Genomic DNA, 25,375 nt, shown 5'->3' with positions numbered 1-25,375 from the left:
AGTAAACCACATAGATATACTCTTATCCAGTGGGTAAGGTCAACATTGTAATATTTATGAAAACGTAAAAATTTTAGGAATTCCGAGCCGGGCCTAACACTAGAAATGGAATGTGAATTCAAAACGTATAAAACAATTTATATTTTAATTTTAAATATTTTTATTTTTAATTAGAATTAATTTCCGATTTCTTTTCTTTACATTCTTTTATAATAAAGACCATAAAAAATCAACGTATAAAAAGGTAATCCTTACAGTTTTTAAATGTAATACTAATCAACCAGCTCTTTTGAAAATAATGCACCTGTTGAAAGAAATTATTTTATCAAAATACGAGTCCATAAAGAATATGTAAAAATTTTATAAACATATTGGTTGGTGTCAACATTTTAAATATTTCTAAGTTAAAATCTGTTTGATTTTATGGTGATTGACTTCGAAAGCCTGATTTATTCCTTGTATTAATATTATACATCTATCCCTTTTATCTTATTTACGATAATATTTTCTTTTATTTACACAAAGTATATTATATCGTTATCCCTTGATATAATATCAATATTTACTCAGAAATAAAGAATGCATTTATGACAATAAAGTATCACATATATTATCAATCAGTAGCTTTTATCATTCCAAATGGAATTAAATTCTAATACTCCCTCAAAAATTTCTCTTGCTATTTGTCAGGAAATTCAAAGATTTGAAAGCGTTCACCCATCAATTTACGCACTATATGAGTTGATAGATTTGATTCCTGATAAATCCTTGCATCAACAAATTAGAGATCATGTAATATGCATTGAAAGTATTCCAGATATTTTTTAAATATTTATGTTAAATATACATAAATATAGGTTCATTTGTTAATAATCAAGAGTGGACATTACCTAGAAATGTTAAAGAATTCAAAATAGTGATATAATTATATATATCTTACATTAAAAAACAAAACTAGGGATTGTTAGGAAATGATATGTGTGGAAAAGCTGCTTTGGTGTATAGATATTTAACTGGGCGATATACCCAAGAAGATGGCTTAGATGGTAAATTTAAAAAAAAAGTAATTGTGGAATAATACAAACATATTAGGTGGTAGATACAAAAAAGAAGTTAAATTAAATGGCCAAAGTTATCTTCTACTATTAAGAGATGAAGCAGGTCCACCTGATCAACAAGTTAAGAGCTTGATTATTTTGTTTTTATAATTATATTACTATTTTAACTTCAATACAATATTAATATAGTGTAAAATAATTTGGTTGTCTGGCCTAACTTATAATTTTTTCTTTGAAGGAAAAGTAGGGTTGTTAAATGCATGATTCAGGTTGATTTTAAGAATTTAGACAAAATAATATTACGATTTTCTATAGATGGAAGAAAAGTTGGGATCTCTTGATTTGGCAAATATCCTAATTAAATTATTTAAATATTGACCCAAATTGGGTTTTACAATTAATTCTTCTAGCCTTAATAAAAATTGTGAACTTCTGCCTGACCTATAAAAATATTTAGCAAGATGTCTGACCTGAAAATCTTTTTAGACTGCATGTAGGATTAATTAGAGCCCTTCATTAAGAACTTGTCATATCCTTCCAAACTTGGTTGGATTTGGACATATCTTCTCTTGGACTTAGTTAGATTTGGACCTATTTTTTAATTTATTTTAGATGGGGCTTGGACTGTTAAAATTTTAGTTTATTTTGTTTTCCTACTATTTTTAAGAATAATACTATTTTTTTAATTATCCTTCAGTTAATTTAGATACTTAATTGCTTTTTAGTATAGGATAAAAAGTATTTGATTGAGGACACCCATTTTGGTTTATTTTAAGTATTTGGTGGCATTTCTATTTTTCATATTTTATTCTTGTTTTATTGGTTGTGTTTATTTTGTTTTTTAAAATTTTTTCTTTTGCTTTTTTGGCTATTTAGACAATATAAAAGATGGTTAGCTGCAGGGTTGGGCAAATTTTCAGAAAATTGTATTCAGATACAGATACTTTATAAAATTTTGTATTTAAGATACTAGATACTTTAGAAAAATTTCAATAAGATATAAGATACAAGATACTTGTATTTTTTTAAAAAAAAAGTATCTAAGATACAAGATACTTTTTTTTAAAAACTTTAAATAGTCAAAATCAAAATGTATAAAGCTTTATTTCTTATCTATAATATAAATTTATAAAATAATATTTAAAATAAATTGTTGAAAATAACAAATTTATTATAAAAGATAATGCGATATTCCATTTAATAATTATATAATTAGTAAATAATAATAAATCAGCATCATAAATCAGCATTATTTTTTAATATTATTAATTTATCAAATGATTTATTTTCAATCTTTGACGATTTGATCTATTAACCATATTAGCAAAGCTAAATAATCTTTCAACGGGGGCTGAGGAGGGTAATATTGTGTTATATTTAATAAATATTTCTTTTATATATTTATAACTATTTAACATATTTATACTCCGCATGTCATCTTTCATATAATTTAGTACCTCTATTTCAATATCATTTATTGAATTATTAGAATTGGATGTGGTACTTTTAAGGCAATAGTAATCATCATCTTCATCAATTGAAGATTTTGTTGAAGTATTAATTTCAATATTATTTTTAAAAACAATTAAAACTTCATGTAATAACAAATCCTGAAGGTATTTTTTTTTTTTCACCATCAATCCAACGATTTTTAAAATAGGGATGAGAAATAGTTGCCAAAAATGCACTTTTAACATTGTTATCAAAATCATATATATTTTTAAATCTTTTATTTAAATAATTTTCTATGGCAACAGCTAATGGTTTGCAAAATTGTAGATTGGTTTGAATTAAATTTGTAATTTTATTTTAACGACATTTAAAATTGGAGCTGATTCTCCATAATAGCAGTTGATTTCACTCTGTATTTTGTCAATCGCTATAGCCAATGGGGCCATTATATTGCAATATTCTTCTAAATATTGAATTTCAATATCTCTTAATTTAGGAAATTCTAATTTTTGACATAATTTAGGAAGTTCGCCTTTAAATTTTAATAAACTATGAAGACTATCATACAAACTATTCCATCTAGTGCAACAAGGTATAACTAATTGTTTTCCTAAAACTGCTTTGATAAGTTCTGCAGTTTTAGGCCTATTATTTGCATTCCATAGCTTAGTACATTTAGCTATTGCAGGATGATAAATTTTAGAAATGTTAGGAAAATCCTTAATAGCTCTCTCGACATCTGTTGTGGCAATTTTATCGTATGGCACAAACAACGAATGTGTTGAGGCAATGTTATTGAGGCTTCTTTAGACCCTTAAATAAACAAATAAATAATTTTATTTGAATAAAATTTTTTACAAAATTTACAATATCATAATAAATTTTAAAGAAGTATTAAATAATACTTTCAATGATTTCGAATTCTATACATTCATCATCATTGATGTCAAAGTCATTCTCTACAGCTTCCATAGAATATCCAAACTCCTTGAAAGCTTTCTTAAAGTTAGAGCCGTTATCTGTAACAGTTGCAACTTTTTCGTCAATACCAAAGTCACGTTGAATTTCTTTATTATGATCATCTTGAAGTACTTCAAAAAATTTGCCATTAAGTATGCTTAGTTTAAATTTATTGTTTAAATTTATTGTTATAATTTTCGGTTGAAGAATCATCTGAAGACGAAGATAAACATATTATTCTATTTTCTTCTTCCATAATTTTAAAATAGACAGATATAAAAAGATTCAAATATGGTAGTTTTAATTGTTTGCATATCTTAAAATATCTAAATTTTGATTAAATTTTTCATTTAAATCTTAAAACAATATCATTTTAAATTTTAATACTATTTAAATTAACCAATATAAATTTTTTTTAAAGTATCTGTATCTTTTTGAATACAAAGTTGGTTAAGATACAAATACTTTTAAATAATATGTATCTTAGATACTGGAAACAAGATACTTTCCAAAATTTTAAAAAAGATACAATTGTATCTTAGATACAAATATCCGCGATACTGCCCAACCCTGGTAGCGGGCTATTAATTATTAAGCCAACCTAGGATATGGCCTTAGATTTTGTTTTTTAAATGTTTAACTTTTTCTGCAGTCTAATAAAAAGAAATTAGATTGGATCAAACATTATATATCTAAGAAAAAAAAGTTTGGATAATTGAAAAAAAAAATCACCAGATTGGAATGGCCTGATTAAAATTGTTAAATTTTTTTATGGGTGAATTTGGATTTGAAAAAATATAACAATATAAGGGTTCTAATATTAGTAGTTCATGAATTTTTATAAATAACATTTGTTGATAAAATATTTATATTATAAATTAATATAGTTTTCAGATTGGATAGATGCAGTGATATTTGTTTTTAGTGTGGAAAATGAGAATTCCTTTCAAACAGTTTACAACTATTATTCTAAACTTTCTTATATGAGAAAATTAATTGACATTCCAGTATTTTTGGTTGGCACTCAAGGTAACAATATATAACTAATTTAAATGTTGTTTATTTATAGCTTATTTATGATATAAATTATCAATGTTAATCTATCTAATTAATTATGAATGTTTTAATAAAAAGTTTTTTTGTTTTTCAATATATCAGTACAATTTTTATTTGTCCATAGTTTAAGTGATTTACTTTACTTTACATTAAATTAATTTTTAATATTACGTTTTTTTATTTATTTAGACAATTTATATCTTTATGCATTAATATCAATAAGTAATATACCATGCATAAAAATATATATCCCAGTCTATCTCTATATTATAACAACGGTTTAATTGAGGAATGCTTTTGCGATTATTTTCATAAATTTTTGCAATTATTATTTTCCAATATTCTTTAAAAATATATTGTCTGAAAGAAACATGTTTAAAAATGAACTATTCCTCTTTTCTTTTATCTCTAAGGTCACTTTTTTAATTTTATAAATCACAATTGTGGGGAAGATGGGGTGATAACAATTTTTTTTAACTACATCAAAATAATTATAATAATTAGAATGTAAAAATTTTATGACGGCAAACCACTTACTATAAAAGTGTGACAGAAAAAAGACACTAACTTGAGTTTATACAAGTTATGGATAAGTTATGGATCGACATTTCGCCACCGTATCTTATAATCAAATGGGGAAATTGTTTTTTATGGGTTCGTCCATTTGCCAATTTTTTTTAAAAAGAATATATCGTCAGATCGATTTTATGTACATTCATTCGTTTTGTATTATTTCTTCAAAACGCATATTTCCGCCATTTTATCGATCTCATTGATAATTGGTCCGATAATTTTATAATTACTTATGATCTTTATCTCGAGTAGTTAAAAAAATAGATAAAATTTCTTATAACTTTTTTTATGGGATTATAATATCAGACCACATTTATATATTATTTATATTTTTGTTTTTTTAAAAAGGTATAAATATTTAATTTTCTATATCTCTTTCGGAAGAGAATAATAAATATGGGGTATTTTTTTAAAAAAAAGCCCCCGCCCCCATCTATTTACTAAATGGTTCATGCGATTCGTTTATTTTGGAAAATCGGTTGCATTTTAGGTTAAGTAGAACTCAAAGATAACTGGGTATAATTGTTACAACGTGATTTGTTTCTATTTCTATTGGTTTCTTGTATAGAATAACTTAATGTAAACGGCTCGATTTTTAAAAATGGCTAACCCAATATTTTAGACAAATAATATTACGCAGGCCTATAAATTTTGCTCATAGATGGCAGAAAAGTTTGGACATCTAGTAACGAAATCTCGAGGCTTGCCTAATATTAATTTGGCTAAAGTTTTTATTTAAAATTTGCTAGCTAGATCGAGCCATTTAACAACAACCTTTAAAAATGTATGTTTACTACCGATTTTTTTTTAAAAAATAAATAGGAAATACAGGTGGGAACAATTTTTTCAGAATTTAAACTGAAGATTGCCAATATTTTTGAAAATAATTTTATTCTTTCAGTTTTTATTTTTAATAATTATTATTGGTTATAGAAAATACACTGCAAGCCGAACTGGTTGTGGTTAAATTTATTTTTGGGAAATTTAAGGCTGTGTCGAAAATGTCAAAAATTTAATTCGAAAAGCTTTCAAAATTTTATTCAAAAATCAGGAAATAAGGCCTCTTTTTTTTCTAAATGGAAAAATAAACCTCTTTTTTTTTCTAAATAGAAAATAATAAATGATTAAAAACTAGTGTTGTTAAACGGCTCGTTTTGAGCCCATTTTTAAAAACGGCTAACACAGTATTTTATACAGAAAAATATTACGCAAGTCTGAAAATTTTGTTCATAGAAGGAGCAAAGGTCTAGACATATAGTATCGAAATTTCGAGGCTTAGTCAATATTTTTTCGTTTTTAAAAATCGGCTCAAAATGAGCCGTTTAACAACATTACTAAAAACATATGTGTTCAAAACTTTTTCCTTTAAGTTTCTTAAAAGTTTTAAACAAGTTTTAGTCACAATCTTATTTAAAAAAATAATATAATTCACAAAATTCGTAGACTTTAATTAAAATAAAGTAGGTAAATTTTTTTTCCAAATTACAAATTTAAATTTCTAATAGTCTCAAATGTACGATAATAGTTCTGCTCAAGGAATGTTCAAATGAAGGAGATTTTTTAATTGGGTGAAATTTTTTTTAAATTAAACAAGTATCTGAAGTAAGGAATAGGATTAAACGTTAAAGAGATATGGGTTAGGGTTATTTAAAGGTTTGAGACATATTGATTAGAAGATATATTAATTATTTTTTTTAATAAAATGAATTTAATTTTATTAGTGCTGTAAAAACGTTACTTTAAAAAAAACGTGTTACTCGTTACGTTTAAAAAAATGAATGCGTTGCTCCCTTTTGAAAAAGGTAACCGATGGCTGGCTTTTCCTTTCTTCAAAAAAATGTAACGACGTTACTTTACAGAGGAGTAACATAAAATTTTTTCTTAATTTAGTTTTTATTTCAGATCAACCATTAAAGTTCTTCTTATTTTGTTTATTATATTTTTGTTGTTGAATTTTATACAGTCAAGATTGATAATCTAATTTATATTGAATCAATGAAGGCATGTTAATCTATATTCTCTAAATTAATTTATTTTATAAAGAATATACCAATCTGCCCTGACAATATTTTACATAAATAATGAAAATTAAGGGCGATAAGTCTATGAGCTTAGATTGTGCCCATTCAAATATTTTAACCTCGATGTCCAGCCGTCCAAATCTAAAAATAATATATGAGTAAAAATTTGAATTCAGATTAAATTCTGATAAAGATTTAAAAAATTGGTGAGGGATCTAAATGAAGATTCTTGTGAAGACATATCTGACAAGTTACCTTGAAAATCATTCTTTAAATATTTTTAATAAATTTCCCAAATTAAATGTTGTTATTTATTAAATAAATATAATACACCCTCTAATCCTCTGCGCAAGTTGAATGTGTATTTAGCTCCGCGAAGTCTATGTCGAGCACTAACCCTTTTGTTTATCTGATCAAAATTTATAAAATCAATTGTTAAAAATATAAAAAAATTAACTTATTTTATAAAATATTAATTTTGTATAATTTTATTATCTATGGAAAAAAAAGAAAATTCATATATATAATATTTTTTAAGTAACGTGTTACCTTTTTTGAATAGTGTAACGCGTTTCCTTTTTGAAAACATAACGAGTGTTACTTATTTTACGTTTGCAGCAGCATTTATTTAATAACTTGTCAAATCTGACAGGTCATGTACATATAAAAATAGACGAATAGAAATTTAACCAATTCAGCTGTTGTATAGGCAATTTCTTTGAGTTGGATCATAATCAATTTTTTTTGTTAAATTTATAAAAGTTCTTAAATTTTCTAAACTTCTTAAAATATATACGCCCTTTTGTTTATTAAATAAAATGTGTGTATAGATGTTTCACCGTTTTCGAAGTATTATTTTTTCTAAAATAACTTAAATTAAAAGGGTTTATATTCTTAGAAAAAATTAAATTTCCCTTGTTTCGCGCAAAATATATGTTCACGCCCAATAACGCTCTGGGATTTTTTCCTAGAAAGGCCTGTCACTTCCAATTACGGTTAGAAATTTAACATTCATTCGCAGGTGGGACACTTTGGGACACGGGAATTTACACGGCCCCCGCCTACCTTCTAATAGGAAGTTATTTGAAAACCAAAAAACGATTATTATTTTAGGGATTTGAAAATAAATATGAAATTTTTATATAAGGCAGATGTTCAAAGTCAGGAATGTTCATAACTTGTAAGCGATAACATATTTATTTTAGAAGTTTATGTTTATATTAAATATCATTTTAACCCTCAAAACTTTTTAAAAAAATTATTTTGCCCTTAGAATCAAAAAAATAAATATAATTATTAATCCCTCTTTTTTAAAATATTAGTTTAGATATATCAGAAACCTGCAGAGATACCATTTGCACAGCCCGCCCAGATTTTTTAAAAATATATTTTCATTTATTTTTAATTTTCATAGCTAATAATGGCGATTTAAAATATTGGTTTTAACAAGCCCGGCCCCTGTATATTTGAAAAATTAAAATACGGCCGGCCCGTATACCCGGGCCGGGCCTGCAGGCCTCTGAGATATATTTTATAAATTTGAAAAAATAATCTCCAATAGAAAGACAGAATCGTATTATTTTTTATGATTGTTTAAATTTCTCGATTTTGAGGAGAACACTAAAAATTTCTTCCGTTTTAATATTTTGTTTTACAAAAGGGACTAAGCTTGATATGATTTATCAATATCGTAATATCATTTAAAAGCATATTTACGTGGCAAAAATATACAGAATTACATGTAATATAGTTAAACGATTTGAGCCGATTTTACAAAAGGCCCCTCAATATTTTAGCCAGAAAAATATTGCTTAAGTCTCAAAATTTCTCTAATAGATGTCCAAACCTTTGTGCTATCTATGAGAAAAACTCACGCTTGCCTAATATTTTACGGACAAAATATTTAGTTTCCCGTTTTTAAAAATTGGCTCAAATCGAGCCTTTTAACAATCTAATTCAAATGCAGCTTTTTAGAATTTTTATGGGGTCATTTACCTGAATGTAAAATTTTAAATTTTACATATACTTTTGAAAGTATAATTTTAAACATCGGCGAAAATATCGGTGCAACCCTATTTATTTTAAATTCAGAATATTAAAATAATTTTCTCACCATATTGAGATTATAATTAAATTATTTTATTACATTGTGTCAAAAATTGAAATTGGAAAAATGAAAATGATTCAAGTAATTTAAAAAAAAGAAGAAAATAAGTAATAATTACTATTGTAATTTGGTTTTGGATTTTTTAAAAAATATATAATTTTTGAGTCAAAGTCTTTACCTTTCATTATATTATAAGTATTTTGATCATATTTAATAAATAAAAATATTAAAAATATTGATTTAAATTGCTGATTTAAAAATCGTAATTAATATTTTAATCAATTTGATTTATATTAACCAACCCTAATATTACAAGAATTTAACTTGATTATGAAAATATGAGAAGGGAATCTTTTATCTCATGTTTATTTACCTTTAAGTCTCCGTAAATGTTTATATCAGCAATGTAGATTTATCAAAGTTTATGTTCCTTATCAGATATTTATTATATTCATTTAAAAATTAATTGAATGGTCATTTTCTGAATATTTAACCAATTTTCGACATTTTTTTTACTGATACCTAAAATGTATCTGGGCACAGATACAATTAAAATACATTTTTTAATTATAATCTTGTAAAGTGTATATAATTCTAAAATTAAAAATCTATTCTTAAAACTCAAAGAATTTAACCCATTTTATTTTATTTTTAAATGATTATAAAATATTATTGTTAGCTTTTATCACGTTACATCTTCGTTTAAACACATTTTAGCCATACTAGAAGTTCTTTCAACTGGTGCGCTGGAAAGGTAGGATAGTGTTATACTTGATTTTCGGGCGCCGGTTAGATTTTTTATGCATCATGTAGACCTCCTATAGGTTTATCGGCACACGAATAGCATCTAGGACAATTTTTAAATTTATTAAAATCATCACTACACTCATTTGTATGATAATCAGTCAAGGTTTGATGGGTTTTAAAATTTATACCCTTACTATATCCTCTTGAGTGGGTGTTGAAAAAGATATAGAGATCTGCACAGGTACCATTTGCATGGCCCGGCCCGGTTCGGTTTTTATATTTTCAAGCCCTGCTCGGATTTTTAAAAAATATATTATGTTTACTTTTCATTTTTATAGCTAATAATGGCGATTTACAATATTAATCCGAACTTAGGGCCAGGTCTGTAGGTCTCTGATATATAATCTATTTTTTTTTCTTTTGGGATTAGTTTCGGAAATTTTAAAAGTTTATTGACCAATCGCTGTGTCAGTTTATTTTTTCCCTTTCTTTTAATCTTCTGGCTAGAAGCCAGTTCAATCAAGTTTGAGAATTGCTGATGATCTTTAGATTATGTGTCTTTGTCATCATTAACTAATCACTAATATTAATAAATCTGAAAATTTATAATACTTATTATTTATCTATTTTTTCGTGATCCTTCGTGTAAAAAATAACCTGTCTTGAATGGAAAGAAATAAATTCTGACAGATATTTTAATAAATTTAATGCAAAAAAATAGGAATATTTGAAAAAAAATTATTTAATAAAAAAAGGGGAAATAAAATTAATTCAAAATGTATCTATAGAACGGACACAACATTTTGGTATCTCGATATAGTGTCTAGATATTTTAAAAAAAAATCTAATTTGCCCCTTTAGTAGAAACTAAACTTTGTCATAATTTAATTAGATAAGCAATTTTATAATTCTTTAATTTAAATTTGAAAAAATTTAACATGATTTTTCATTAAAATTTGCGAAGTTTTAATATTTTTCGAATTTTTTTAAAATGGTTTTTTGGACACAGTCTAATATCAAAAAAATTGATGTATTTAATATAATTATTGATTTATCATTTTTTATAAGTTTATTAAATTTTTTGCAACATTTCTTTTCTCAAAAAAAGGTTTCATTAAATGCTTGATTAATATAGATATACTAATGAATGGAATGGGTACTTCATATATGAAATTAACGAGTTAAAAGAATGAGAAAATAAATATGGAGGTCGTGTCCTGGTTCTTCTTATTTTTTAAACGGCTAAACAGATTTTTGAACTCAGACATCCTATTTAGAATAAAGAACGAACGTATACATTTAGGCTATGTCCAAAACATCGAAAAATTAAATTCACATACTTTCGAAACTTTGATGAAAATAAATAAATAAATTATTTTATATATAATTATAAAAACATGTTCAAAACATAATTTTAGAAAATTTTATAAATTTCAAAGATTTAACTTACGATTTCATTAAAAAATTTAAAATTTGCAAAAGTTTTGAAACTTTTCGAATTTATTTATAATGGTTTTGGACACCGGCTTAAATAAATATTACTTATTATTAATACATTTTTTACGTACAAATAAAACAAATATGCGGTAAATCTATATCTAAGCCTTTTTCTTTTTAGGCTGTTTAGAAGAAACTATATAGACGGATAAACTGATGAATGTTTAAAAGTAAGATGAACCAGGACACTGCTTGGGTGTTTACTTAATTGACCAATTAAATGCCATCTCATGTTTACTCAATATTTATCTTTTTAATTCTGAATGCCTAGGCACAGTGCGAAATAAAAATCGAACTTGATTCCGATTGCAACGCCTGACCTAACCTTTTACCTTCAATGGCATTACAATTTTGAAATCGCATATAAATAAAAATTTTCGAATATTATTCAATTAAAATAATATAGATTAATTCAAAATCATTGTCTAATTATTATATTTGGGTGATCGGCTTATTCTTGCATAAGCCTAAGCCGATATATTTTGGCTAAGACTAAGCCTAAGCTGATTTTGTTTGGCTAAGGATAAGCTTAAGCTAATTTTGATTGACTAACGCTCTTCTTTGCTTTAAATATAATTTAATTCAGAAGGTCAACAATTGTCATATTCGTTATAATATAACTGAATTAATGACAATGTCTAAATGAAACATCAGATATATCATTTTCACCTATTGATTAAAAAAATATTGGGAAAGTTTTAAAATGACGAAGATGACGTCAACCTTATTAATTTCATTATTATCAAATTTCCACAAATTACCTATTTTCTTTAATAATAAGTGGAAAAGTTTAAATATGACTATTGTCACCCTTCTGAGATAAAATATTATTTAATTTATATTAATATTTATTTATACCTAATTTCATTAAAAAACATTGGAAGTTTTAAAATGACAATTATCACTCTTTGAATTACACTATCATTAAATTTACACTAAAATAGAGCGTTGGCTAGTAAAAATCATCTTACGCTCATCCTTAGCCAATCAAAATAATCTTAGCCTTTGCGAATTAATATAGGCTTACGCTTAGCCAATCAAAATAGGCTTTAACTTGCCCTTAGCCAATCAAAATAGGCTTAAACTTAGCCTTAGCCAATCAAAATTGGTTTAAGCTTAGCCTTAGCCATTTAAAATCAGCTAAGTTTAGCCTTAGCCAATCAAAATCGTCTATTACCCAATCATACTAATTATAAATAAAATGATATATATATATATATAACTCTAGGAATAAATATAATAATATTTATATGACTTCAGAAATTTCGACGTATTTATTTTTTAAAAGATATATATATTTACTAATTAGATTATGTATCAGCCTCTAATCGAGCCACCATAGACGAAGCCAAAACCAAAAAGCTTTCCGACGACCTTCGTGCATGCGCTTACTACGAAACTTGCTCAACCTACGGACTAGGCATCGATAAAATGTTTCTCGATGGTAATTATGTCTTTTAACTTATATTATTGATTTGATATTTTTTCTGATATATGGCTTATTTCGCTCAGTATTTATAATAGGCTTGATTATGTAAATTAGGTAATGAAAAATTTCGCCTCGTTTGAGCGAATCGCGCATATTATAAATGCAGCCTAATTTTTGTCTAATAGTGCTTATAAATTGAGAAGAAACGTTTACTGTTGTGTTTTTCTAAAAAGCGCTTGATTGTATAAATTGAAATGACATTTTTCTATTATAAATAGAAAAAACACAAACTATTTTGCGTTTTTTAACGCAATAAAAAACGTTTGTCAATTCGCACATTAAATAAAACGCAAACACTTTTATATGTAAAAGATAATAGAAACTTCGAGGGATAATACTCCTAAATTATAATCACATTCATATATTTCAACAAGTTTTGCAGACATAAAACTAAAATTTTTAATAGGAATTTTCTCAACATCTTAAAGTATAATTTTAAAAAAATTCCCGATTTCTTTTTATGGAAAGCAAAATATTTTAAGGATTGTAAAATTAATAATTTTTAAATTAGTTTTTATGAATATCATTTTGTTTTTAAAGAAATTACTAAAGTAAAATATTAATTATTGTTTTATAAAATATAAAATTATAAAAGGGAATTCGTTTATATTTGCTATTCCATTCGTGTTGTTAAATGGCTCGATACCAATTTTATTAATTAAAATTTAGTCAAAATAATATTTCGCAGGTCTCGAGATTTCTAACAGACGTGCAACCTCTCTGCAGACTATTAGTAAAATCCGCATGCGTAATATTTTTTGGTTGTAATATTTGATTAGCCATTTTTAAAAATGGAGCCGTGTAACAACACTACCCTTTCGCGGAGCCTAAAAAATTGGAAATTTGATTTTGTAATACGAAGTATTGCCCAAGTTAAGAAAATATATCGTTTAAAGTGATTATACCACACCTTATAATAAAGATATTAAGCAAATTCCTATATAACAAAAAATTTAAAATATTTAGAATTTTTATTAAATCCATCGTCTGCTTTTCGAAAAACAATAATAAATATATTTTTTAAATTTAGGACGATTTACTATTATAATGAATTATTTTGCCCAATTAATATTATTAATAAAAATAAATATCTAAATAAGTCTGCGAAAAAATCTTGGAAAGAGATCAATGGAAACTCAAAAAATGCATGATGGCAACTCTGAATAATCCTAATATTACAAAAAGCCCTATTCCTAATTATCCCCAAAATCACTCGTCTCCTAATTACAATAATGGGTTTCAATCGGACAGTAACGTATCTACAACGAATCTTAAAAAATTTTCAAATATCGCCACGGATTCTCAAAACCAGCCATCTTGTGTTTCTAGAATAGAATTTAAGAACGCGTTAGCACCCATAATTAGATCTCAAGCCGATAAAATATCTCATCCTAATAACTTTAATGGTTTTTTTCTATATTAATATATTTAAACATTTTTTTAGGAATCTCACATGAGATAAATAGCATGTCTAAACACTTTATTCTGAATATTTTCCAATAAATTAACTAACAACATCTTTTTTTAAAAAATATTGTTTAGATTTTTGTGTTTGATTTGGGATTAAGGTGATTTATATTATGAAGATTTTAAAAGTTATTTATTGGCACGTCTCTTTGAACTGCCATGACAGAATGCTTCTCTATCTTCAATTTCTTTGTACGGAGTTTCCTTCATTATATCTATATTCCCATATAATATATTAGGCGGAATACCATATCCTTCTAATTCCAACCATGAATTACTCCATCATATTCACGAAAGGGGCGACTCTACTGTAACTAATAGTACTCCGATAAATGCTAAATTCGGAAAAATAGACGGAAACTCACAAGTTTTAATTTAGATAAAAATAATAATATTTTTAAAAATATCAATTTATTAAGTCTCTTATTCCAATCCTTTCTAACAGGCGCGTACGCAGTGGGGGGGGGGCAGGGAGACAAATCCCCCCCCCCCCCCCCCCCCCCCCCAAAAGCCAAAAAATGCAGATGCCGGATTATATTTTTCAAAAATATTATTGTTAATATTAATTTATATTTGTTAATATTTATTCTTATCTCATATATACACATATATATATATATATATATATATAATTACATTTATTTATCACATTCATCTACTAAGTTATTTTATCAATCAATTTCGATTTCAAGTTTTCCTTGGCGTAATTTACCTATTATTTTCAAATTTTAGTGGCGTAATATTTATCTAAATTTCTAATAAAATAATAATTATCTCTGAAACTCCTTGTCCAACAGGGAGAAAAAAATTGCAAGCTTGTCCAACGAGATCGAGTCTCCGCCACAGTAACAGCTATTTTGGAGTTAGAAGAGCTGATTATTAATGCTATTACTGAAATATCACAATGGCTTGAAAGAAATATTTCCTCAGAAGCAAGAAAATTATTGGATTCAATACTTATTCCAAATTTTTTTTCTCATTAGAATGTATTATTTAATTATACAACTATTTTATGTAATACTTTTCAAAAACATAACATTGACTTGATTAAGAAGATGAGAATAGCGGAGAGCATTTTATTAGAACTCAAGGAAATAGAGCTAGTGTTGTTGAAGAATTTCATATTTTATATGTTATTGTTGAGTCAAAAGCAGAGCTATACGTGTTAAATATTTGTCCCCCTCGACTTGCAGCAAGCAAGCTCATCATCAAAACATTAATATAGGATCAGTAGAAGAGTATTATAAAACAAATGTCCCCTCTCCCAACCTTTTTCATATGGTGATAGAAAAAAAATATAAATATTTGTTATATTTTTATCATGAAGATGTTAAAATATCTTATGATGCCTTATTAGCTGAATAACTATGATTAAAAGATTAACTATGGTTGATACAGTCCCAAAAAATGCTATGGATGCTTTTATTTCAAACACATTTTAGATTATACTCCCAATTATTAAAATGGTTATATATATATTAGCAGCTCCTTAGTAAACTAATGAGAGAACCTTCACTTTTTTAAGAAGAATAACAGAGCCTTGCAGAGGTACCATTTGCAGGACCAGGCCCAGATTTTTTTAAAAAAATTTTTCCGGCTCGGGTTTTTTTTAAAAAAATTTTCAGATTTTTTAAAATAAATTATATTTATTTTTGATATTTATAGAATGGCGATTTCAAATCTTTGGTTTTAAAATATACAACTCGGCTCGGATATTTTTTCTTAAAAAATTTTCAGGCCCAGCCCGGGTGTTTTTAAAAAAAAATTACGAGCCCGGCCCGGGTATATTTAAATAAATTAAAATACGGTCCGGCTCGGGGGCCGGGCCTGCAAGTCTGTGAAAAACATACCTATGAAATACAACATCTGAAAGTAGATTGAATGATTTGGATCTTTTGAATATTCATAGACATTTAACGCCAAGCAAGGATTGATAATTGAAAAATTAGCTCAAAACATACAAAATACAATTATTCCTAAGAAACTTTTTGTGTATTAATTTATATTTACAACATTTAAATTTTTTATACTTTATATATTTTAAAAGCTCAAAAAATTCAAATTTCAATTTTGGGTCATTTAAGTGATTCATATCATGGGTTATATTCACTTTATATTTTATGATTCACATTTAAATGCCGGTTTATATATATAATTTTTTTAATTCACATTAGTTTAAAATTGTGTATTAGAAAAGTTATTAATCCTAATAAATTTATGCTTAGTATTTTTAATTAAAAATATTATTTCTTAAAAAAATTTATTATCCCCCCCCCCCAGACCAAATTCATGCGCACGCGCCTGCTTTCTAAAAATATAATTAATCGACCAATATTTAACTAGATATTATCATAAGATGTTACTTTTTATTTATAAAAAAAATTCTTATAAAAATATGGGAGGAAATTTTTATTTTTTTTTCTTCCTTTAGTTTGGTTAACCAAAAATGTGCTCATTTTTGCCATGTCAATCATCGTATCCATATTTACAAATCACTACTAATATTTAAATTATTAACCTTATCACTTAAGAATTGTTTCGTTAAACGAGAAGATAGCCTCAACATGTCTGCTATATTTAGCAATCCATCTAATCCCATTGGACTTTCGAGCCAGTCTAATATCAAAAAGACCAAAGGCAGTTTTGTGCCTCAAAACAATGCCGATATCATGGGTATAGGACGGGTTATACCTATAAAACAAGTTTGCTCCTTTTTTTTAAATAAAAAGTAGAAATATCAGCTGTCGATTATTAGAGTGATTCTATAATTTTGCATTTGAGATATTCGATGTTGGAGTTTAAAATAGAGGTGTATCAAGGGTAGAGTTGTTAAATAGCTCGTTTTGAGCCTATTTAAAAACTGCTAACTCAGTATTTTGGCCAGAAAAATATTGCATAACCCTCGAGATTTCGCTGATAATAGACCAAACCTTTGTAATATCTATGAGCAAAATTTTCAGGCTTGCGTGATATTTTTCTGGATAAAATATTGAGTTTGTCGTTTTTTAAAATTGGCTCGAATCGAGCCGTTTAACAACACTAGCCAAAGTGAGATGCAATCTATACATAAAATTATAATTTCACGATCTGGCCTGAAACATTAGAATTTGACTTAATCGAAATAATTTTAGCTTGTATTCATTAAAAAAAATTTTAATGCTTTTTTATTGTATAAACTTAGGGTTGGCTATACAAAAAAAGTTCCAAATCTCTCAACAAGGAATGGAAGAAAAAATATGTCACTCTAAATAACAATGGCACTCTGGTTTATCATTCCAATATTCAGGTTTTTTTTTTAAAAAAAATATTCTATTTAAAAGCTTAAATGTTTTATTCTATAGCAAAATTATTTTGTTATAAAACTACATTATGACTGGCAGGATGTTGAGCCTATAAGTACAATGGTTCTGTTTTCATTCCGGTTTTTTGAGAAAATTTGTATTAGTTAGTTATGGCATAGTAAATTCGGGTTTTTGAGATTTTCTTATAACGATTTGGTTACGGTTTATAAAATTCCGTTCATTTTGGTGTCGCCATTCAGCTTGATTTGTCATCCTAATATCAGGGATTCCGAAATTTATAATGGTTTTAGTTGGACATTTTGTCAAAATGGATCAAATGAGAGCCGATCGAGATATTTTCGGACCTAAATAGTTTCGGATTTATGTTTGAAAATCGCTCACTATTAACTTCGCGTTGACCCGCAAAAGAGATTAAAAATTACTGAACTCAAATCAGGTTCTAACAGGATCCTTAGTTTTAGGTAACATCCTGATTGTAAAATATTTTTCTGCCTTTAGCATTTTTATGTTAGCTCAGAACATTCTTTTAATTTACGAATATTGTTTATCAGGGTTTATTTACTTTAAAACAAATATAACGTTTTGTTAAAATTATGTAGGATTACATGAACAACGAGAATGGCAAAGAAATATCGCTTCTTCACACCACAGTTAAGGTGCCGGGTCAGCATCAGCAACTACAAACTATTCCTTCCTCAACATCCTCTTCGTCTATTTCAAACAATGTCAACGCCAATCAAATCCATTTAGACTTTAACAAAATTTCCTTAGGTTCTTTATTATATTCATTTTTTTTGAAAAAAAAAATTCGTAGCTTTAAAATTTATTTGTGTTTCTTATAAAATAAAAGCTATTCATATATATCAATAATTAATAATAGTATTCCGATAATTCTGATTGAGAATGGTATATTTTCGTACATTATTTATCTTGACATGATATATTTTTTAAATGGCTTTTTCTATCATAAGAATCCGTGATAATAGCATCCTACATTCTCACTTATAATACAAATCTTTAGGATATCATTTTAGTTTTTAACAAAAACGTTTACAATTTTTTTAAAATATTTAATTAGAAGTTTTTTTAAATTTAGTTCAAAACATAACTAAATAATAAAAAATATATTCATAAAATTAATCTACAAAATCAATAAAACCTTCCTTGTATATATATCTCAGGTAAAATCGAGTAAATACTTATTTGATTTTGAAAATTAATAAGTTATATTTAAATATAATTTTGCTCGACTCATTTATATTTTTCTAGTGTTGTTAAAGTAACTAGTCAAATACAACTTGTTAAATTTTTGCAAAAAATAACTTTAAATATCTACATTTGAAAAATTGTAACTAGTTGTATTTTTTGGAATATAACGGCCGAAAGTAAGTCGTTACTTAAAAAATAAATATATCCAAAAAATTATATTTTTAATATGTTATGATAAATTAATTTTGAAGTTGGTTTATCATACGAATGAATAAGACTGACACCGAATATAGTATGAATTCTGACTCATCATTTGATGACATTCAAATGTTGTAATAGAAATTGTTTCCCCTTCCACAAGAATCACCAAAAATACCGACTTGCCTTGGCCAAGTTTCGAAAAATATTTTGGATTTACTAATGAGAAGGATGGTAATAGAGGCAATAATGTTAAATGTCAGTTACAAACATATGTTTTATAATTAAGCTTGAATTTGGAACCCACACTAAAATTAGTGTTGAAATCACTTAACTTTGGCTAACATCTCTACTGCTATCAAAACTATAATATACCACCAAGTTGCGTCTCATCTTAAAAATCGAGACAAATTTTTTAAGATAAAAACTTGTCTAAACCGTTTTGGAGTTGGCTAAAGAATAAGTAAATCTATTAACACAAAAGATAGGTTCAACTTTTTGGACCTACATTGATGACGCTGAAGTGTATTTTCTATATCTTCGTATAATATAATATATTTTAAAAAAACGGTGTCTTATGAAATAATTAGTGTTGTTATAATATCTAGTTACAAGTAACTTTTGCTAGAAAGATTATATTAAAAATGATGAGTATATAAATAATAGATAAGTAACTTACCAGGTAACTACTTACTATTAAAATGTATCTGTAAACCGTTACAAATTAAATTCGACGAATGTAACTAGATATACCATTTTAACGATTTAATTGTTACTTTTCAAAAGTAATTTTTAACAACACTAGAAATAACATATTATACACATGCAGCTGACCAAATTTAACGAAACTTTAATTGATAATTTATACGTGTATTTGACATAGGCCAAAATTCATCGGTTTCCCAGAGTTTCATCAAACGGCTCAACAGCAACATTCAACAACATTTGACCTCACATTCGCATTCCCCCGTTTCTAATCACCCCCCATCATTGGGATTATTGGAAAGTAGCTTTTCATCGAAATCAATCAACAACCAAATGAATCAAATTGATAATCAAGCAGTTGAAACTGGGTCTAACAACGCCAAAGGAAACGTCGTATGTAACAGCACACCCATGTTGAAGAAGAAACATCGACGGAACAAAAGCGGAGGTTTAAAAAATTTCATTTTCTGAGATTAGAAAAAAAAAATTTTTTTTGAGGGATATTAAAATTAGTTTATTAATTTTGCAAAATTTTAATAAAGATTTTGAAAGAAAAAAACTATTATGAATCAAAACCCATATATAACGATAGTATTAATTATATTCTTAAATCAGGGACAAAATCTAATTATAAGTACCAAAAATGAATTATTTTTTTGACAGAAAACGGAGAAAATTACGATTTTATAATAGTATCCTTAGACAACAAGCAATGGCATTTTGACGCCTCCAGTGCAGCGGTATTTATTTTAAAAAATCATTTTTATCATGTTTAAAATTTACAAATAAAATCATATACTCATTTTCAAGTCATTCTTAATCTTTATTTTGACTCCATTATAAAATATAATTCTTATTTTTTTTAAATATCTTGGGACTTAATACAAATATATCTCGAAATCGATGGTATTCGGAATTTGCGTGTGGTAAAAATTTTAATAATTAAGGAATTTTTTAGTGATGATTATGATAAAGCTTATCTTTTTACGCTTTTGAGAACTAATAAAAAATGAAATATAAGAAAGAAAAAAGAGTAAGTATACTAAATAACTAGTTACTAGTCACTAGCTAAGAAAACTTTCCTATATATTAATGAATAGTCGATATTTAAATTATAATCTCATCACAAGATGACCGACTGACATTTTTGAATATATCTTCCATCATCCAATGCAGACTTTGTCATCTCTATTTTTGAACTATTTCCTAAAAAAGAACAATTTTAAATACTTAATGACTCGAATGGTATAGCTTCTGCTTCAATTACTTCTAAACTATTCGTTCGTTTGCATAGATTTTATTCATTGATGGCAGAAAGGCTCTGATTTCTATTTGCCAAATTTCAAGGCTTACATAATATTATTTTGGCAAAAATCTTATTCTTGCTGTTTTTTGAAATCGACATAAGGCGGTCTTTTTAACAACACTAGACACAACACAATTTTAAAAAGTTTGCAGCAAAACATTAACGATTGCAAGAATGAAAAATTATTCGCACTATAACATTGGTAGATTATATTTTTTCCTAAGGATTGTATTAATATTTTTTAAAAAATAGAAAGTAACATTTCCCCAAAAAACTGGTTTTCTCACTATAAGATGAATTTGATGGTAAATATTATACTATCAAATCAATATTACTTTACTACTTCCCTTTTATATAGGAAAGACAATCTTGGGTTCGTTGCGTCGAAGCCCAAATCCTAAACTGGCTTTCTCAGGACCATTCTCGCCAGGGACCTTTCAATAACTTATACAACCCTAATAATTCGGAAATCTTAGCCTTGGACAGTGATTTCGGTAGTGTGCAAGCTTTTAATAAACTTAAGAGTGCGGAAAGCTTAGAGGCTATCAAGAGTGGAGTTGCTGGTAACCTTTTTTGCGTGGACTGTGAAACACCAAGTAACTTTCTTTTATAACATTTTCTTTATTTATTTATTAATGAATAGTTGATTTAGTTTATAAAGTTAATTTGTTCTTTTAACTATATTTAATTAAGAACTTATTTTATTTTCTATTATTAAATTATATATATTTAAAATCTTCATGTGTATGTAGACCCAGAATGGGCATCTCTCAACCTCGGAGCCTTGATGTGCATAGAATGTAGCGGTATACATAGGAATCTGGGAGTTCATATAAGCAAAATACGTTCGCTACAATTGGATGATTGGCCGTAAAAAAAATTTGAAATGATAAAATATATATTGGGGTTAGATTATAATTAAATTTATAAGTATTGTTAGAAGAAAAGAAAAAAAGAAAGAAAGTGAATATATGTTTTAAAAAAATGATTTTTATTTTTTGAGATCGGTACTGTTTTAATTAATATAAATGAACATTGAAATATCTCAAAAAATAAAAATACATTTTCTACTGAGAAATATTTCATAGTAGGTTTGTTAAAAACAAATTATATTATTTCTTTTATTTTATAAAAAATATATTTTAATATAATTAGGCCCGAATATTTAGCCCTGATGAAAAGCTTGGGAAACAGTATATGCAATAGCGTTTACGAGCGGCAAGTCAAGGGTCGTTACAAACCATCTCCTTCTAGCCCTAGGTTTATATGATTTTCTCTTGAATTTCTTTTGGCTAATAGTAGTTTTTAAACGTCTGATCAGGGTATGAAAATTATTTATTTAATATTTAATTCACCTTTAGCCTACTTTTTCCTTTTATCATTCATATCTTTTAAATTGCAATCATGTTTTGTATTTTGAAATATAAATAAAAGAATATATATTTTGAAACATTACCTTTTTTAAAAAAATAACGCTACTTAATAAACGCCGCTACCTATTATTGGCCAAAAAAGATAGCAAGCTATTTTATTGGTTTCTTTATAAACGAATAATTTTTATTCAAAAAAAAATTCTAGGGAAGAAAAAGAAAGATGGATACGATCAAAATACGAGAATAAAGAATTCTTGCCTCCTCTCCTCTTTCCAGTTTTACTGATATCAGAAGTTTGACATTAAATTTGATTATTAATTTTTGGACATCAAATTGAAACCCTAAAAGCGTTAAAACTATAGACAATTAAAATAAGCCGTTATTTAAGATTCTAAATTAAATTTTGACACTGAAAATTATTTTTGTAAAATCAGAAAACATTTTATTAATTTAAAAAACATATCTTCTTATTAATATACAAATTCAAATAATAAATTAAAGCATTTAATCAAAGCCATTATAAATCGAGACCTGCCCACCGTCCTTCTACTTCTAGCTCATTCCTCCCAGCAAATTTCAAATTTATCACCTCATCATCCTACCAGTATCATAAATAATTCTCCAAATTCCAAAAACTCCGATAAAAATAACGTGATAGTCAACAAAAAGTGCACTTTAAATAATCCATCTTACTTGGGAAAGACCCCGCTACATATAGCTGCAATGTGTGGTAACGTAGTTATAACCCAGCTATTGTTATGGGTAATACATTTTAATCAAATTTAAGGGGTATTATCTTATAATTTGAATAAGACGTGTGAAATCATTATTTTAAGTATAATAAAATTATGCTCAAATTAAGTATCACCTCACATAAATTTATGTTTAGAATGACGCTGATCCCAACGCAATAGATAAAGATGGTTTGACAGCTTTAGATTTAGCAAGAAAAATTGGAGCCAATGACTGTATTAACGTATTATCAAAGCGCATGAAATTATCTACAAATTAAAATGGAATATAAAAGCAGTTACTCTAAAAGACGTTCTAAATTCAAGATTATTAGTGCAATACAGACTGACTTTCATATCCTTTTTTTTTTAAATATTACCAAAATTCATCATTCATGAACTTATCAAACATTAATAATTGTACGATGAACTTTTTTTTTCTCAATAATTGTTATTATTGACGTGTCACATATTTCTTGTTAAAGACATAATATGTATTATATGCTATTTTTTTTATAAACATAATCTTTTTTTTAAAAACATAAGTTATAGACTATATTTATTTTATATTTAACAATAAAAAGTATCCTTAGAGATTGTTCTATATTATATAATATAATAAGGCTTTTTTTAAAAAATAAGTGATATAAAATTCAGTTTTTTAACATTGAAAATAGACAACTAAAATATTTATTTTTTTAAATAAAAAAATTAATTATCATTATCGCATTTCCAATCTCCTGTTGACAACGAACAACCCTCACGTACTTCTTCGACCAAACAAACCTAAAAATGTGAGTCATTATAATGGAGATAACATTTGTTAATTTAAAGAATTCTGGGGACTCGAAATTGTAACCTATATATTTAGACAAACTTTTCATTATAATGGCGTGAACGTTATATGTATTGTATTTCATTTCCCATCGAAAATTTATAAAACTAAACTTAAAAATATATATATGTCTCAAACATTATTATACTATAAAATGATAATAAATTAATTTTTTTTAAAAAAAATCACATTTGATTAAGAACATTAATTTTTATAAAATTGGTTATTTTTGGAGATGGTAATTTTAGTCAGGATCTCCTCCAGCTTCCACATGAGGGATAAAATTGAAGGTAATATCCCTCGTTTTACCCCACCCTCAAAATATTTTTCAAACTCTACCCCCTAAGAAATATATGGAGGCAAATGTCTCTTACTCCCCGCTCATGTAGGCATTGTAATCTTCTAACACAACAATACGATGCAATTTCATCATTGACATTTAAGGGGGGAGGCTCAATATTTAATAGGGTAAAGTCGATTTTGATCTAGTTTTCACACGATTAAACATGGTAATTCATCAAAGCTTACTAGTTTAGTAAAATTTACAAATGTCCTATACCAGCGAAACTTCCCTAAATTCAATATACTGGGCCTATTATCCTGCTTGTCTTTTAGAGGTGCTCATTAGAGGTCTGTAATATGTTTTGAAATTTTTTTAACCCGCCCGCCACTTATAATTTTTTCAAAAAATTTTTACCTGCCTGCCCATTTATCTTTAAATTTTTTTTAACCCGCCCACCTGCCTAATGTTTAAATATTATTTTAATGGCTGGCTCTATTTATTTATTTTAATGTATTTTTTATAATATGTTATATTATGAAATAAAATTATTATTTTTTATAAATTCAAGTCTGTTCTGCTCATTTCGCCTAGAACATATTTAAAAATTTACCCACGCCCTCAATGTTAAAAGTCATTTAGAAAACCTCCGCCCGAAGTATGAGCGGGCAGGCTGAAATCCGGCCTATTGCAGACCTCTAGTGCTCTTTACCAATATACAACCGTTTTTTAAATATTGATATTTTGAGAATCAAATTTAGTGTCATGTCATGCCACAAATTCATATTCCCGTTCCGCAAAATGACCTTTTTTATATGTATGCTTTAATAAATCACTTTTTTATTATAAAAAGAAGAGAATGAGAGTATATTAAACCTCTTAATAAAACTAATCAAAGTATATAAAATATTATATACCTTAACGTTTTACGTTTAAATAAGTTTGTGTATTTAGGCTTAAAGAATTCGAATGTTATAAATAATATTCAAACCCATATTTCGTTCGTGTT

At 26.6% G+C, this 25,375-nt stretch overlaps 1 protein-coding gene across 1 annotated transcript; it reads left to right on the top strand.

Moving 5' to 3' along the window:
* Positions 1-490: 490 nt before the first annotated feature.
* Positions 491-24,195, top strand: LOC135930440 (arf-GAP with GTPase, ANK repeat and PH domain-containing protein 3-like). Its single transcript, XM_065467236.1, has 19 exons — positions 491-808; positions 858-916; positions 959-1,046; positions 1,093-1,178; positions 4,358-4,499; positions 12,781-12,915; positions 14,061-14,366; positions 14,667-14,794; positions 16,959-17,129; positions 17,609-17,713; positions 18,329-18,500; positions 20,020-20,289; positions 20,505-20,581; positions 21,506-21,743; positions 21,900-22,017; positions 22,303-22,407; positions 22,726-22,813; positions 23,022-23,282; positions 23,410-24,195. Exons 1-19 carry the CDS (start codon positions 640-642, stop codon positions 23,530-23,532), a joined length of 2,841 nt encoding a protein of 946 aa, XP_065323308.1. The 5' UTR covers positions 491-639; the 3' UTR covers positions 23,533-24,195.
* The last annotated feature ends 1,180 nt before the right edge of the window (positions 24,196-25,375 follow it).

The sequence above is a fragment of the Gordionus sp. m RMFG-2023 genome, chromosome 5 (assembly GCF_954871325.1).
Source record: "Gordionus sp. m RMFG-2023 chromosome 5, tfGorSpeb1-WG-v2, whole genome shotgun sequence".
Lineage (NCBI taxonomy): Eukaryota > Metazoa > Nematomorpha > Gordioida > Chordodea > Parachordodidae > Gordionus > Gordionus sp. m RMFG-2023.
The sequence above is the reverse complement of the archived record's forward strand: the minus strand, read 5'-3'. Positions and strand labels throughout refer to the sequence as shown.

Bases quoted from the DNA above. Each gene is read 5' to 3' on its own strand.
- LOC135930440 (XM_065467236.1), top strand. From the start codon at position 640: ATGGAATTAAATTCTAATACTCCCTCAAAAATTTCTCTTGCTATTTGT. The intron at 809-857 runs GTATTCCAGATA...ACATAAATATAG, and splicing joins TCATGTAATATGCATTGAAA to GTTCATTTGTTAATAATCAA. The intron at 1,047-1,092 runs GTAAATTTAAAA...CAAACATATTAG, and splicing joins CCAAGAAGATGGCTTAGATG to GTGGTAGATACAAAAAAGAA.